The 15157-nt window shown below is 44.6% G+C and overlaps 1 protein-coding gene across 2 annotated transcripts in view; it reads right to left on the bottom strand.

Moving 5' to 3' along the window:
• The window catches only part of LOC121453403 (band 4.1-like protein 4A), a 198043-nt gene that overhangs the window by 32961 nt on the left and 149925 nt on the right, over positions 1 to 15157 (bottom strand). For both annotated transcript variants that reach the window (XM_041660152.1, XM_041660153.1), the window contains exons 14-15: positions 4270 to 4360; positions 484 to 567 (exon numbers count right to left, since the gene is read on the bottom strand). In XM_041660152.1, the coding sequence (XP_041516086.1) occupies positions 484 to 567; positions 4270 to 4360 (175 nt within the window). The remainder of the gene's footprint in view (positions 1 to 483; positions 568 to 4269; positions 4361 to 15157) is intronic.

The following is a 15157-nucleotide window of genomic DNA, read 5'->3' as shown; positions in this document are numbered from 1 at the left end:
GGGTCGGACTCAGGAGTTTTCACAGGACCGAGTGTGGAGTACAAGCATTAACGTCATTCGGACTTTTTTTCAGAACTGTACCCTGACTATAGATCAATGGTTCTCAGCCTTCCTAATACTCCAACCTTTTAATACCGTTCCTTATGTTGCAGTGACCCCAATCATAAAATTGTATGATTCATAACTTCATAACTGTTATGAATCATAATGTTAATGTCTGCTATGAGAACCTCAAGGGGGTTGCAACCCACAGGTTGAGAGCCACTGCTCTGACCCATCATGAGGGCCTTGTGGGTGACTTCTTTATACACACTGGCTTTCCTTCTTGTCCTTCTCAAAGGTTTCACAGTAGGAAACACGCTACTGACACCCACGTCAGCACTTCCTGAAGCCACAGGGCAGTTAGTGTCCTCAACTGGGTAGGCCGGGACAGATGTGCCACCCTCTGCTGCCCTTCTCTCCAGGGACAGTGGGCGTGCTTACCTCTGGGGTCCATTTTCTTCCCACGGCGCATGAGATTTGCTTCTTTGGATATCAGGGCTGTTTTCATTCTTTGCTTTCTTAAAACTTGAATAATAAAGAATGGAAAATAAGTTGAGCAAAAACAAATGATGTTAGTCCACACTGATTTACTCAGAAGACTTATTTAACGGACATTAAGATGCATATGTGCACACATTTACTTGTTTATAGCTGCGACTCATTCCAAAAGGAACCTATGATGGCTGCTTAATAAGTATCTTTTTTTCCAGTAAGCATGTTTGTGCCTCCTCCCTGAGCCTAGTTGCATTGCTTTAGGTGAGGAGAAGTCCAGCCGACCAACTGTTAAAAACTCTCTAAAGAGTCCATTCTAGTGGCCAAGAGGAGATGGTGGGAACTGGATGAGCCAAAACTAAGGAGCGTGGGAAAGCCTTTGCAAAATCACTACTTAGGAAGTTAATTAAAAATATATAATTTAAATTGAAATATGGTGGCAAATGCATTTAATCCCTGCACTTGGAGGGCAGAGTCAAATGGGCTTCTCAACCCAAGGCCAGGCTGGTGTACATAGGGTGTGCCTGTATATTATATGTTTACATAAATATATGTTATATTATATATGTGTGTGATATATATTATTTTTAAGGCGTTTATATGGAGTATTCTGCATGGATGGCAGTACTTTCCCCAGAAGCCATGGGTAATTAGATGAAAATCTCACTATCAGGCATGGTATCAGTATCATCTCAGTTTTGTCAGAGAGGCCCCAGAGGTACCCAAAATAACAGAGGCTATAACCATTGCTCTTGCTTGCCCACCATAACTAGACAATGAGACCCCATTGTTGAAGACAACAACACAAGTCAGTTGCAGGACATACATAAATCAAGCTAGAACTGATCCGGAAGCTTTCTCCCTCCTGGCCGGCTTTCATCGTGCTGAAAGCTGCTATGCAGGTCATCGGGACTTACTCAGGAGTGGTGTGTGCTCTGCGATCCTGACCTGCCACGCAGCTTATGCCACAGGCATAATAATGGAATGACTGCTAACAGGGATAGCCAACTGCTTTCTGACTGATTCTGAGGCCTGCTCCACAAGAGACAATACTTGCCTGATAAGAGGGAGGTTGGGAGAGAAAGGGAGAGAGGGAAGGAGCAGGGGAGGAAAGGACGGAGACGCCTTCCCAGGAAAAGAGGAAATAAGAACTACAAAGTAGACAAAGGCAGCAAGATGAAAAGGGAGAGATGCTGAGTGCAGCGGTTTGGATGAGAATGGCCACCACAGACACTGTGTTTGGATGCTTGGTCCCCAGCTAGAACAGTTTGGGAAGGATTAGGAGGTGTGGCCTTGTTGGAAGAAGTGTGTCACTGGTGCTATGCCCAGTTCGTTCTCTCTGCTTCCTGCTTATGGACCAGATGCAACCTCTCAGCTTCTGCTCCAGTGCCATGCCTGCCACCGTGCTTTCTGCCTCGTTGACTGCCATGAACTCTAATCCTCTGGAATCACGAGCCCCAAATGAAATACTTTCTTTGTGAGCCAAGTTACCTTGGTCATGGTGTTTTGTCATGGCAATAGAAAAGTAACTAAGATACTGGGGCATCCACTGACATGAGGCTGGCATTCTTCAGCAGAGGCCAGACGCCCTGGCTCCAGCTTGGGCTCTGAAAGCTAACTCTGGGCAGGATCAGGCTACCCTATCTGACCTCTGCCCAGCTTCCAGATATCCTGGCTCCATCCTTCCGGATCAGAATGACTTCTGAATGCCATTTCCTGACCTAGTATCGTCTTTCTGCCCTAAGAAAGTAAATATAACTGTTGTTGTTGTTACTCAAGCCCAACAAATTGTTTTAGATCACCCAGACGAACAGAGGGAGGGATCAGCAGAAGGGCATGGGGCCACAGCTCACTTCCTCTGGAGTCTTAGCTTGCCGAGAAAAAGAGACTTAGCTGCTAATCTACTTTTAATCCTGGCCTTTTGAGGGATCTGGATAGATGTTACAGAATACGGCTGTGGCGGAATTCTTAGTAATAGCAACCAAGAGGAGAAAGGGGAAAGAGACAAGGATGCTGTAAAAACAGAACAAACGAACTTCTGCCTTAGGACACTGTATTCACACAGGAATAGTGCACACCTAATAGAAGACACATCCAACAAGGTCACACACATCAAAGGTTTAGTACATAGCAGGCATGTTTTACATAGGTCCGATATATTACTTAACAATGACTTAAAACCACAGTTTCAAAGAACAAATTCCCAGAGTAAATGCTTCCCTTCTGAAATAAGAAAAAGTAAAACATACAGCAGAGATTCACTACAGTAGTACAGAGTGTGTGCTTACTAAGTCAGAGAGAAAAGGTGAAGAGAAAAGAAGGGAGGTAGGGAAGGAGAGAGATGAACAAGGAATTGCAAATGAATGAATGACAGCGAATAACGAAATCCCAGTGGCAAGGTGACTGTGCTCCTTCCCCAAGGTCCTTCTCACTCTGCAGCCTGTGGGGGAGCCTGTCACTCTTCTGTTTTCAAGACTGTGAGCAGCAATGAGTTGCAAAGCTGACTGAATGATTTCTAAGGGGCTTGGGATCTGAATATCATGGGAGATTACTGTTCTAATATTGGATCTATCACAAGCACGCCTTGTACGTGCTGACAAAGCAGCCTCTACCCAGGACTGTGAGGCCAGCTAGGGAAATGCAGTCTTCACTAAAGATAAAGATTGCATCATTCTAAAAGGTTGATCTGTAAGAAGACTGCCCCAGAACTAAAGAAAAGAAAACAGGCTGGGCAGTAGTAGTGCACGCCTTTAATCTCAGCACTCTGGGAGGCAGAGGCAGGTGGATCTCTATGAGTTCAAGGCCAGCCTGTCTACAAAGCAAGTTCCAGGACAGGTTCCAAAGCTACAGAGAAACCCTGTCTTGAAAAATCAAAAAGAAGCAAGCAAGAAAGAAAGAACCAAGAACTGTAGGGGAGACAGCACAGCTCTGGAGAACACTGTACTCCTCAAAGCCACCACAGTCCAGCTGAGTGAAGGGGCCATTATTTACTAAGAAAAGATGGAGTGGAGGATGACCTAAGGCATCTTTGCGGGTCACACATCTCTGACTTCTGGGACTTCTCCATGATGTAAGTGGTGCAGGCTCTATAGGGAAAGTGAGCTCGTGAAAGCTACTCATTGTGTGCTGATGATGATGCTCCTTGTGCATAATCAGAGACAGGAAAATGACTCCAAAAGTCCCTTAGCAGAGAACAGAGCTGACCTTTCAGGAACCAACCCATGTAGTGTACTAAGACGAGGTTTTCCCAGTGGGAACGCTGTTGGGAAAACGGATACCAAGGGCAATGACAGAGCTTTGTACGTATGCAACCTCTGAATTCTGAGGCTCTGAGCTCTCTAAAGTTATAAACCTCTTCCCGGGGCCACAGCGCAGTGCACCAATGTAAGGAATACAGTACATTAAACAAAAACATCACCCCCTTTACTTCCCCACTTCCTTTGAGTTAGTCCATTGTATCGTGCCTTTAAAAACCACATGGGATTCTTAGCATGCTGCGGAGGGTTGCAGACCATGCACAGTCTGTGACTTCACAATGCTGTGACAGCAAGGGCACATCAATGAGGGGCAGGTTCCAGTGTCTGGATTTTGCTGGCATAGTAACGCATCCTTTGGGTACTACCCACTGAAGCCCCCAGGTTAAAAGTACTACTCAGTTACCAAAGCAAGAAGATCCGCGACCTTGCCGTCAAGGGGAAGAACTAGTATAGTGCACATAACTGCACACACACTGACCTTTTCACTGGTGAAGGTGCGATTATTTTAGTTGTTCCTTCATTCTCCCCATTTTCCATGCTTGCGATTACCCGATTTATGTTGTTTGATCCTAGTAATGAAACAAAAGCAAAGATGGAAGACAGAAGGAGAGCATGAGGAGGGAAACACAAAGACACAGGAGAATGATTTGTAAGTGCAATTTTAGGGGGCTGGGGCAATGGCTCTGTCAGTAGAACTGGTACCGTGCAAGCATGGAGACCAGGGTTGGGTTCCCAGAACCCATGCCAAAAAGCCAAGCATAATGGCGGGTACTGGGGAGGTAGAGACTGACAGGTCCTGTCCTAGAGGCTCAGCAGCCACCCAGCCTCAACTAGGTCTAGTCCCAAGTCCCCGTGAGAGACTATGTCCCCCAAAACAGGTGCACCGCTCTCAAGGAACAACACTCAAGGTTGTCCTCCAGCCTCCACAAACACGCCCACACTCTCACACAAAATTCAGTAAGTAAAATATAATTTGGGGTAATTTGTGACACATTTTATTGATAGATTATGACTCCAAATAAATGATCAGCCACTCAATAAACCTGAAATAGCCGGGCGGTGGTGGCGCACGCCTGTAATCCCAGCACTCGGGAGGCAGAGGCAGGCGGATCTCTGTGAGTTCGAGACCAGCCTGGTCTACAGAGCTAGTTCCAGGACAGGCTCCAAAACCACAGAGAAACCTTGTCTCAAAAAAACCAAATAAATAAATAAATAAATAAATAAACCTGAAATATACTTGCTGACACATCAAACCCTCAGCACAGTACTGCCCCAGGGGTCTAAGCTTTGACTTTTGAAAAATAGTAGTGAGTCCCATACAATGGATCTAAAAATAAAAATAAAAACAAAAACTCAGACTCTGAAAATAAGATTCTCGGATACTTGTTACCATCTTGGAATATGAACCCTTATCAGTTCTTAAGAACAAAGCAGTGAAGTTTTCCAACATGTCCTAACTGCTCCCATCTGAAATCCCATGAACTCCCCAAGACTGAAATCCGTGAGAACATCCCAACTCAAAATGCAAATCGCAAAAAGAATAATATACATATATACATGTGATATGTACATTCTCTCTCTCTCTCTCTCTCTCTCTCTCTCTCTCTCTCACACACACACACACACACACACACACACACACAGACTCCCAAATGCACCTTTTACAAAACATGCCTCAAAACCTACAGCTGAATGTTTTGAGTTTATTCCACTGCAGAGTTGCACACAGGCACGGCGGGCCAGCAGAGGGCACCCCCAGCAGACACTTCTCAGGGTTCCCTGGTGAAGAATCTGGGTCCTGATCTCAGGACAGAGACCGGCAGACAGGAATGACATCAGTGGCTCCAGTGGTGACTCTTCTCACTCAGAGGAGGCTGTCTGGACGGGAGGGGCAACCAGCCAACGCATGCAGCAGGCAGAAGTGTCTTCTGCAGGGCTGTTTCTAGAGGGTATCTCCTCCACAGGCAGAGACCCACATCCACTCACTGCATGCTAAGTATTGGAGTCACGGGGATCACTGGGAGACTAGCGAACACCAATATTTACTGAGGGCTCACTGTGTGTCAGGCACTGTTCTACGTGGTCTGTATGTATTTACTCATGTGATCCCCAAAATACCCTTGTGAAGTAGACACTGACATCACTTCATTGTAAAGATACAAATACAAGTCTTTGGGCCTGGAGAGAGGGCTCAGTGGTGAAGTACACTCACTGCTCTTGCAGGACTTAGGTTTGGTTCCCAGCACCCCACATAGTGGCTCACTGACCATCTCTAACTCCAGTTCCAGGGAACCTAACACCCTCTTATGACCTCCATGGGCACATGGAACACATATATACAGGCAGGCAAAATACTCGCACATGTAAAATAAATGTCTAACAAAACTGAGTCTTTCACCCTCTAGCTCCCCAGTCAACCAGCTTTGAGATGTGTCAGCTCAGTCACAAAGATTTAATTTGCCCCCACAAAGCACCCTTGTTTTCTCTCTGCATCTAAATGTTGCCACCTACAAACAGTGTGAGTCCATCGAAATTAAAGGTCAACTGGGGGAGAGGGAAGAGGTCTACCTGGTTATTAAATCTGAGGCGAAATGATTAGAAGGAACTAGATGAAAAAGATTAAGTAAACTGACTTTCCCCCAAACAACTGGCTTTCAGACGAAGAAAAGATTTGGTGAGCCTGAGAGATGAGAACTGGAGCAAGCCTGGGCTAAGCTGGGAACACAGCTTTGTTCAGCAGACTCAGCTGGTCCTACTGGCAATAGGTGCTTGGTACGTGACCCTCTCCTTCAGTTCAGAAGGAGCAGCTGCCAGAAGCGGGGACAGACAGTTCTTTAGTCATCTTGATGATAAGCACACATGCATTTTAAATGACAAAAACACATTTATTTTACTACTAAAGAACTGTACACAATTCACAACTTTGACATAGGAAGTCCTTCTGTATATGTGTTGCTTTTATTAGTTAATAAATAAAGAAGCTGTTTTGGTCAGTGGCTTAGCAGAATAGAGCCGGAAGTGGAAGAGGGGAGCGGGATGGACTAAACTGAATGCTGGGAGAAAGAAGGCAGAGTCAGTGAGAAGCCATGTAGCCCTGCTGGAGACAGACGCCAAAGACAGAACTTTACCCGGTAAGCCACAGCCACATGGTGATACACAGATTAATGGAGATGGGTTAGTTTAGAATATAAGAGCCAGAAATACACTTGAGCTATTGGCCAAACAGTATTGCAAATAATACAGTTTCTGTGTGATCGTTTCAGGGCTGAGTAGCCAGGAATGAACAAGCTGGCTCCTACAACATAACTTGACACTTGTCATGTTACACAAACAGCCCCACTACTATTCACTTACAGCTGGACTGGGTGAGCACATGACATTAAAATGAAAAAACAAAAGTCACGCTTGGCAATTGAGAAAAACTAATAGGGAAAGTAAAAGGAAAGAGTGGATCTGAGTAAAGGATATTTTTCCATATTAATAATTTCTTTTAAATACCTTCAATTATCAATTTATAAACTTAAATATATTTATCTTATATTCTATGTCTGACTATTTTGCCTGAATCCATATATGTGCACTGTGTACATGACTGCTACCTGCAGAAGCAGAAAAAGAGAATCATATCCCCTGAACTTGGAGTTCTGGATAATTGTGAGTTACCGCATGAGTGCGCAAAACTAACCCTGTGTCCTCTGCAGAGCTCTTTAATTGCTGAGACATCTCTCCGGCACACACGCACGCGCGCACACATACACATACACACACACACACACACACACACACACACAAATTTATAAATCTTTATGTTCAATTTTATTTTTCTTAATCATATTTTATCTTTTCCCTAAACTTTAATTTAAAACAAACAAACAAAAACAACTACATCTAATACTTAAGACAAAAAGTCAGGAAACATTATGGCCATCCCCAAAACAAGAAATCTGAGAGCTTTAGTAAATCAGCTATCCCAACACAATTTATCAGAAGAAACATTGTATTCAGGAAGAGAACCTAGCTTGTGTTGGAACAGTTTCCATTTTCTTTCCATACTGGCAGTACATACTCAGCTTGCCTTAGCTGCACCAGCTTTTCACTATGTATCATGGATAAAATAGATAATGATAATAATAGATAATAATAAAATATCAAAGGAGAATAAACCAGTAAAAGATGCCTTTTCTACTTCCACTGATTACGGTCAAACACACAAATGCTCAAAAAGAAAATTCTCTTCTATCACCAAGAAGATATTCATTTGCCAGAACATAGACTTACTAAACTATAAAACAAAAGCAAGTTTTCAAACACGTGCTCTGGAAACTAGAAATGTTCCTGCATCTGATGGCCAATTACTTAAAGTTCAAATTCCTGATGTCAGCTCATCCAGACAAAGGGGTCCCTACCGTTCTGAAGAGTTTCTGGCTTCAGAGTCCCAAGACAGCAAAGTAAGTGAATACACCTCCTCCCTGTAGACACACAGACTTCCCAGCATCGATTTGCTACATGTCAACTGCAAGATCAAACAAGGCCTCTACTAACACGCTAGAGGGTAGATTAAAAGGACGGGAGCTAGAGGGTAGATTAAAAGGACGGGAGCGGCGCGGAAAGCTACGGGAAGCTACGTCAATGCACAAAGGAATCTTCCGCAGTTCATCTGCTTGCAGTTTCCTGTCCCTAGCACAGCGCTGCCCAACACTCCCATCTTCACCGGTACAATCAACTTGGAGATGTGAGGTAGATGGGCCCAAAGGTACCTCTCTCCCAGTCCTTCACCACAGCTACAGATGCACACATACTGGGAGACAGGCAGCCAGAGACATCCTTCTTCTCTACAGCTCAGAATGCCCGGTTCATAAACAAAAGAGACAGTAGGGAGCCTCGCTGACTCGGGAGGCTTGAAAGTTTGACTATCTGAAGACGGGGAAAGCACACCACCATTGGAGAGCCTGCTAGCAAGGGTGGAGCACCCTTCCCTCAACCTTCGGGGGCCAATGACAGCCCTCATCTCTGAATGGCTGGATGGAATCAGGAAGTATAGGAAGTATCTCAAGTTCCCGGATACCAATTATTCTTTCCCATGGTTTGAGGACAGATTGCGCCACAGGAAGCTGGTAGCTGAGTTTCTCAAGGCACTGGCTATTCCCCCAAAGACCAAGGGGACCCTACACCTTGGAGGAACAGAGAGCAAGCCTTCCCTCTCTCAAACCCACAACTAATGTTCTCCTGGTCTAGGGTGGAGGGGTCATTGCCCCTGCTTCAGTGAAGGATACTTGGCTACTCACTGATTTATAGTACACAACGCACATATATGAGGATTACTTTTAAAAATTATCCTATGTATGACTATTTGGCCTGCACGGATATACATATACCACGTGTGTTCAGTGCCCACATAGGCCAAAAGATGGTGTCAGAGACCCTGTAAGTAGAGTTAGAGACAATTGTGAGCTTGCCATGTGGGAGCTGGGAATTGAACCCAGGTCCTGAGGAAGAGCAGCCAGTGTTACTAACCACTGAGCCATCTCTCCAGCCCCAAAGGTTACTTTTAAAAGGCTTAGTTGAAAGGAAGTTGGAAATTGTCTTTTACAATATATATTTCCATGTCTGAGCTCCTTTTTGTGAGGCTGTAACCCAGCAGTATTTAATTTTTTCACGCAAAGAATTTTTTGGCCGGGCGGTGGTGGCGCATGCCTTTAATCCCAGCACTCGGGAGGCAGAGGCAGGTGGATCTCTGTGAGTTCGAGGATAGCCTGGTCTACAAGAGCTAGTTCCAGGACAGGCTCCAAAGCCACAGAGAAAGACTGTCTCTGGGAGAAAAAAAGAATTAAAAGCTACGCATCTCAATGCGTGCATACAAGATAGAAAGTTGCACTTTTTCCTGGAAAGTTTTCTGGTTTGGTTATTAGGACAGTGCTAGCCTCCTCTGTGTGTGGATGAGTTCCTTCATCTCCTATTACTGAACACCAAAGAGAACTGATGTTTGATGTTTCGTAGTACAGGGCAACGAAACCAGCTGGTATTGGGCTGTTCTTTGACGACAGACTTTTTGTTACTGATTCATCTTTTATCAGTCTATCATTTTTATCTGTGACAAAATACAGACATGAAATAAAATTCCCTAGATGATAAAATTACCTTCTGGGGCTGGGGAGAACAGGGGCTGTGCAAACAAGAGCACCTGAGTCTGACGCCCAGCACCCATGTAAAAAGCGAGTGTGTCTGTAACTTACATGACCTGTGACCCTAGTGTGGGAGCGGGTGGGGTGGATGCAGAAACTAGATCTCTGGGGCTGCCTGGCTGCCAGTATCCTATTGCTGAAATGGTGAGCTCCAGGTTCAGAAAGAGTCCATCTTTTAGAGAAATACGGTAGAGAGGAACAAGCAGGAGACCTGACACCCTCCTCTGGCCTTCACACCCTTATGCACAGACACACACACCACATGCACATATGTACACCACATGTATATCACACACAGAGGCACACAAAAATAACTTCTGAATCTGTATTACATTTAGTAGTAATATTAACATGCTAGAGTAATGCCAATGATGACAAAATATTAAATACAGAAAGTAAATTGTACTAGAAAGTAGTTTTTTAAATGTTTATTAATTATTTGTGTATGTGTGCGCCTGCACGCGTTTATGTGCGCTACCTGTATGCAGGTATCCAGAAGGCACTGGATCCCCTGAAACAGTAGTTACGGAAGTTTGGAATCACCGGATATGGGTTCTGGGAACTGAACCTGTGTCCTCTGCAAGAGCAGTAAGCACTCTCTCAACAGCCAGGTATCTCTCTAGTTCCTAAAGTCCTGCCAGTGAGATAAACGGGTCTAGTTTCCCTAATGGTTACATGGATAGAACCAACTGGGAACTTTACTTTCGAGCCAGTGGTGGCACATCCTCCTTTAACCCCAGCATCCAAGCAGCAGGGGCAGGTAGTTCTCTTTTAGTGTGAGGATAGCCTGATCTACACAGCAAGCTCAGGCTAGCCAAGGCTCCATTGTGAGACCATCGAAACAGAACAAACAAATGGAGTAAACTGTACTTTGGGGAAACTGGACAGGTTGATCACCAGTTGGGAGCACTCGTTTCTTTTTAGGGGACTAGAGTTTGGCTCTCACCACACATCGGTGGCTCACAATTGCCTGTAACTTCAGCTCCAGAGTATCTGATGCCTTTATCTGGTTTCTACAGTCACCTTCATATGCACATCTGTGCACGTGCACACATAAACCAATAGCAAAATGTCTATTTCTTTTAAATTTTACTGTTGGCTGGATGTGGTAGCGCACACCTTTAATCCCAGTACACAGGAGAGAAACGTCAGCAGGCAGACTTCTGTGAGTGTTTAGGGACAGCCCTGATCAACAAAGCATTCCAGGACTATGAAGGCTACACAGTGTGACCTTCTCTTTAAAAAAGGAAGAAAAAAAATACAAGGCTACACAAGAAAATCTTCTCTTAAATAGCAAAGCCAAACAAAAGAAAGAATTACCTATTGCTAGACTGGAACAGTTTAACAAAAGAGACTCATTACCATTTTTATTCTTTGCGTGTGTGTGTGTGCTGAGACATTTTAGGCACAAAAACAAAAACAAGTAGAAAGAAAAAGTACTGCTAAGGGGTCACATGACACCCCAAGCTCCTCCAGGAATTCCGCACCTCCTCCGGACACAGCGTCAGCAATGATCCTGAATATCTGTCAGGTCACAGGTCCTTCCGTTTTGTAGTGAGTGAAAATGAGAAAACAGCTCAGAAAAGCGGATGCTACTTGACAATTAGAATCATTTACTTCCCAGCACCAGCCAAGGAGGTTTAAAGACACAGATACAATAGATTTCAGCTGGAGGAGAGCTCTATTTGCCTCTGTAAAATGAGGGAAGGTTCACTGCAAAAGGCACAGTGGAGAAAAAGCCAGCATGCCTACTACAGACAGATTTCTTTCAGTAAAAAAGAAAAACAACAACAACAACTAGTAATCAATCCAAACCACTGAACTATTTGTGTCCTAGAAAGCCACCATGATGTCCCACTCTTAGGAATCGGGTCACATGACCTCTTTGGAGTTGGAGAAAACAACAGAAGCAAGGTATCAACACGCTAATAGAGAGGGACTATGGGGGGGGGGGGGGCAAAGGGAGGGAAGAGAAGGAGATAGAGACAAAGACAGACAGAGAGTGGGGGTAGTAAAAAGTCTAAAAAAAAGGCCACATGCTTTGCCTTCCAAACTGCATTTTATTATATATTCCTCAGCTACAAACGTAGGGATGGATGAAAAATGCCAGCTAGACATGTCCTTCAAAAATGGCTCCCTTCACAGTATCGCCATAGGCTACCTCTAGCCACAATCAAATTACCCTCCTCACTTTCCCCAAGGGTTTTCCTTGGAGGTGTTTATTTGCTTGTTGAGAGTAGCCATAGTTGGCCTTGAACTCAAAGAGATCCACCAGCCTCTGCTGGAATCAAAGGTGTGACCATCATGCCTGGCTTTTGCCATTGTTGATAAAGACCATTTTATCTATTTTATTCTAATTTTAGTGTGTCTGAGTAGATATAGCCACTGAGGCCAGAGGCAGCTTCAGATCCCTTGTGAGCCACCTCACGCGGGTGCTAGGCTCCCAGTTCCTGCCCTCTGATAGAGCAAGGGCTCTTAGCCACTGAGGCATCTCTCCAGCCGCCTTCTGTCTTTCCTGCGGTGCCCCACAGACACAGGGCACATGCCCCCCCCCCCCCCCCCCCGCCAGAACCACATCTTTCGTATCTCTCGGTTGTACGGATTCAAACTTAAAGAACATATCTGTTCCTCATCTTTGCCAGTTTACTCACTAGCAGCTGATCTGGTGACCCTGGGTCTCTGTTCTCTCATTTGCAAAATGGGGTACCACCAACCATTTACACAGTGAATGAGAGGGTTAAATTTGACAATTTATACAGAGTCCTTGGCATAGCACTGACAAGCGTTAACTAGTTGCCTTGTGCTTGTACGTCTGAACCTGTACACACACATTAGTGACCATGCTTATTTATTTATTTTCCTTCATGTAAGAGGGTCTCATGCCACAGAGGTGATTAATAAATTCTTGCTAAATAAGAAGGAGAAGCAAAACCTTTATGGTAATTTCACCAAAGTTAAGGTTTCAATGTGAACATATATATAGTAAGTTTTTAGCTTTCCTTGCTTTTCCAATTTGAGTAGCTATGCTTGGAATGCCAAGTACTCATAGAAAGGGGCACACACTAGTTTCTTAGAATATATTCAATCAGACTGGCCGTACATTAATACACCTTTTACACAGTGCAAACAAGCATCAGCTTCAAGGTGGGACAGAAAGGGAAACAGCCTTGAACAAACCCTTGCCTCTACTCAGTGCTCACCCCCAGAACTGAGATCATTTCTTTTAGAAATGGGTCAGCAGTCCAATCACACCTCTGTAAGCCTGGCACTCTAGAATCCAGTTCAGGACCAGCCTGGACTTCTACAAATGGACTTCCAGCCGACTGACTTGCTGTTCCCTCACAAAGCAACAGCGTATCTGCTACGAGCTGGCAAGATGGCTCAGCGGGTACAAAAGCCTGCTGCCAAGTCTCCTAACCCAAGTTCAGTCCCTGGAATCCACATGGTGGAGGAAGGGGCCTGATTCCCACATTTTGTCTTCTGACCTCCACATACACACATACTACGTGCATGTGCGCGCACACACACACACACACACACACACACACACACACACAAATCTCTTCAAATCTTTGAAGCAAGTTATATCTGCTGAAGTAAGAAATCACACGACAGGAGGAAAAGCAATTGTGCATTTTCAAATAATTCTAGACATTTTACTTTTTAAAGTTTACACTGACTTTTTTTTCAGTTATGTTCCCTGGAATTCTAAAGACCTGGATTCAAATCCTCGTCTGCTGCTGGTGTTTGCTCAACCTTGAATGACTGCCTCGTGCTGCTTAACAATTGTTTTGGTTTCCTCACTAATTAAAAAGAAAAAGAAGAAAATCCTAAAAACCTATTTCCCTTAGCGTCACTAAAACTGTCCAGTGATGAAGCCGGCTCTGATTAAAGAGATCGAAGGGGACAACCTTAAAGGTCTCACAGGCTGGAATCCATTGATACAGAGTCTCCCTTACCCTCTGTGCTCAAAGCAGCGTGGTTCCTCAGTGTTTCTCACACTGAAGTCAGCTCCACTTCTGCTTCTCCGCAAACCAGTTGCCCACAGCAGTACAAGGGACAGCAATGCAGCCCCAAATGTTTGGCTGCGCCGAGCCTAGCAACCCATCTGCTGCATTCTGGGTGAGCTTCTTTGGGAGCTTGATTTGAGAGGTCCTCAGATGCCCCATCCTTACCACAGATTAGCCCACACTTGCAGAGGGCAAACTCATCTGCCCTATCTGCCCTCTCGTCAGAAACCCCATAGAGCAAAGAACTCCATATGCTAAGCAGGTCACTTCAGGCAGCAGTGAATGGAGCTCTTTCCTCTCCAGCCTCCCTCCAGGGCATATCTGCCTCTCACCCTCCCTGGTCTCCCACCCACCTGCCAGGGGACCTGCCAGGGACACACCGCCATGAATTTTTCACCCTCCCCACACCGACTATAGCTACCCTAAACTCAGAGAACCCCAACATTTTCCATATTGAAATCAATATCTAAGGCAAACAGAGCCATGCAAATCCATCCACTCCAGACTTCAGAGTCCAAAGAAAATAAGAGCCGTCTTAAATCTTAGCTGTGTAAATCTTAGGTACCGTCTGCTCCAGAATACCTATGCCCCCAACAGAATTTCAAACAGCTCAAAAATATCCTTTAACTGCTGCTTGGGGAAGAAAAATGGGGCACGCAGGGTACGTATTTAACTAACACAGCATTTTCCCAACTTTGGAATCAAGGCACCGTATTATGAACCTTGATAACAAGCAAGGGCCCAAGCAGAGTCAATCCCACCCACCACTGGCTTCCACAAGCAGGTTCACATTAGCCCACAGCTGTGTGAACACAGCTGTCAAAGTCAAACACAAACTATACAAGCCTCCCAGAAGAGATGGTCATCTCTCCCTGGTTCTCACCAGGTGAACAGTACTCATTTGTAACTAGGAGCTAACCAAAAGAGGTGAAAATGTCAGCCATCTGGTCAATTTTAACTACAAGAATAGTTTAAAAGTGGTATCAGAGCAAAGGTTGTTACAATTGATAATATTCAACTTGGCAATAAGGATTTCATTTAACCTTTGCTAAAATGTTTTTTGAAATATGAAATGTGATGTATTTCCAATAACAAAAACATATTTAAAGTATTTGAAATTATTTCATGTACATGAATGTTTGCCTGCACGAATGTGCACCACACATGTGCCCGA

The sequence above is a fragment of the Microtus oregoni genome, unplaced genomic scaffold (genome assembly GCF_018167655.1).
Source record: "Microtus oregoni isolate MIOR12 unplaced genomic scaffold, Mior012 000011F_ref0000422, whole genome shotgun sequence".
In the NCBI taxonomy this organism is placed as follows: Eukaryota; Metazoa; Chordata; class Mammalia; order Rodentia; family Cricetidae; genus Microtus; species Microtus oregoni.
This window is presented reverse-complemented; position numbering and strand designations above follow the sequence as displayed.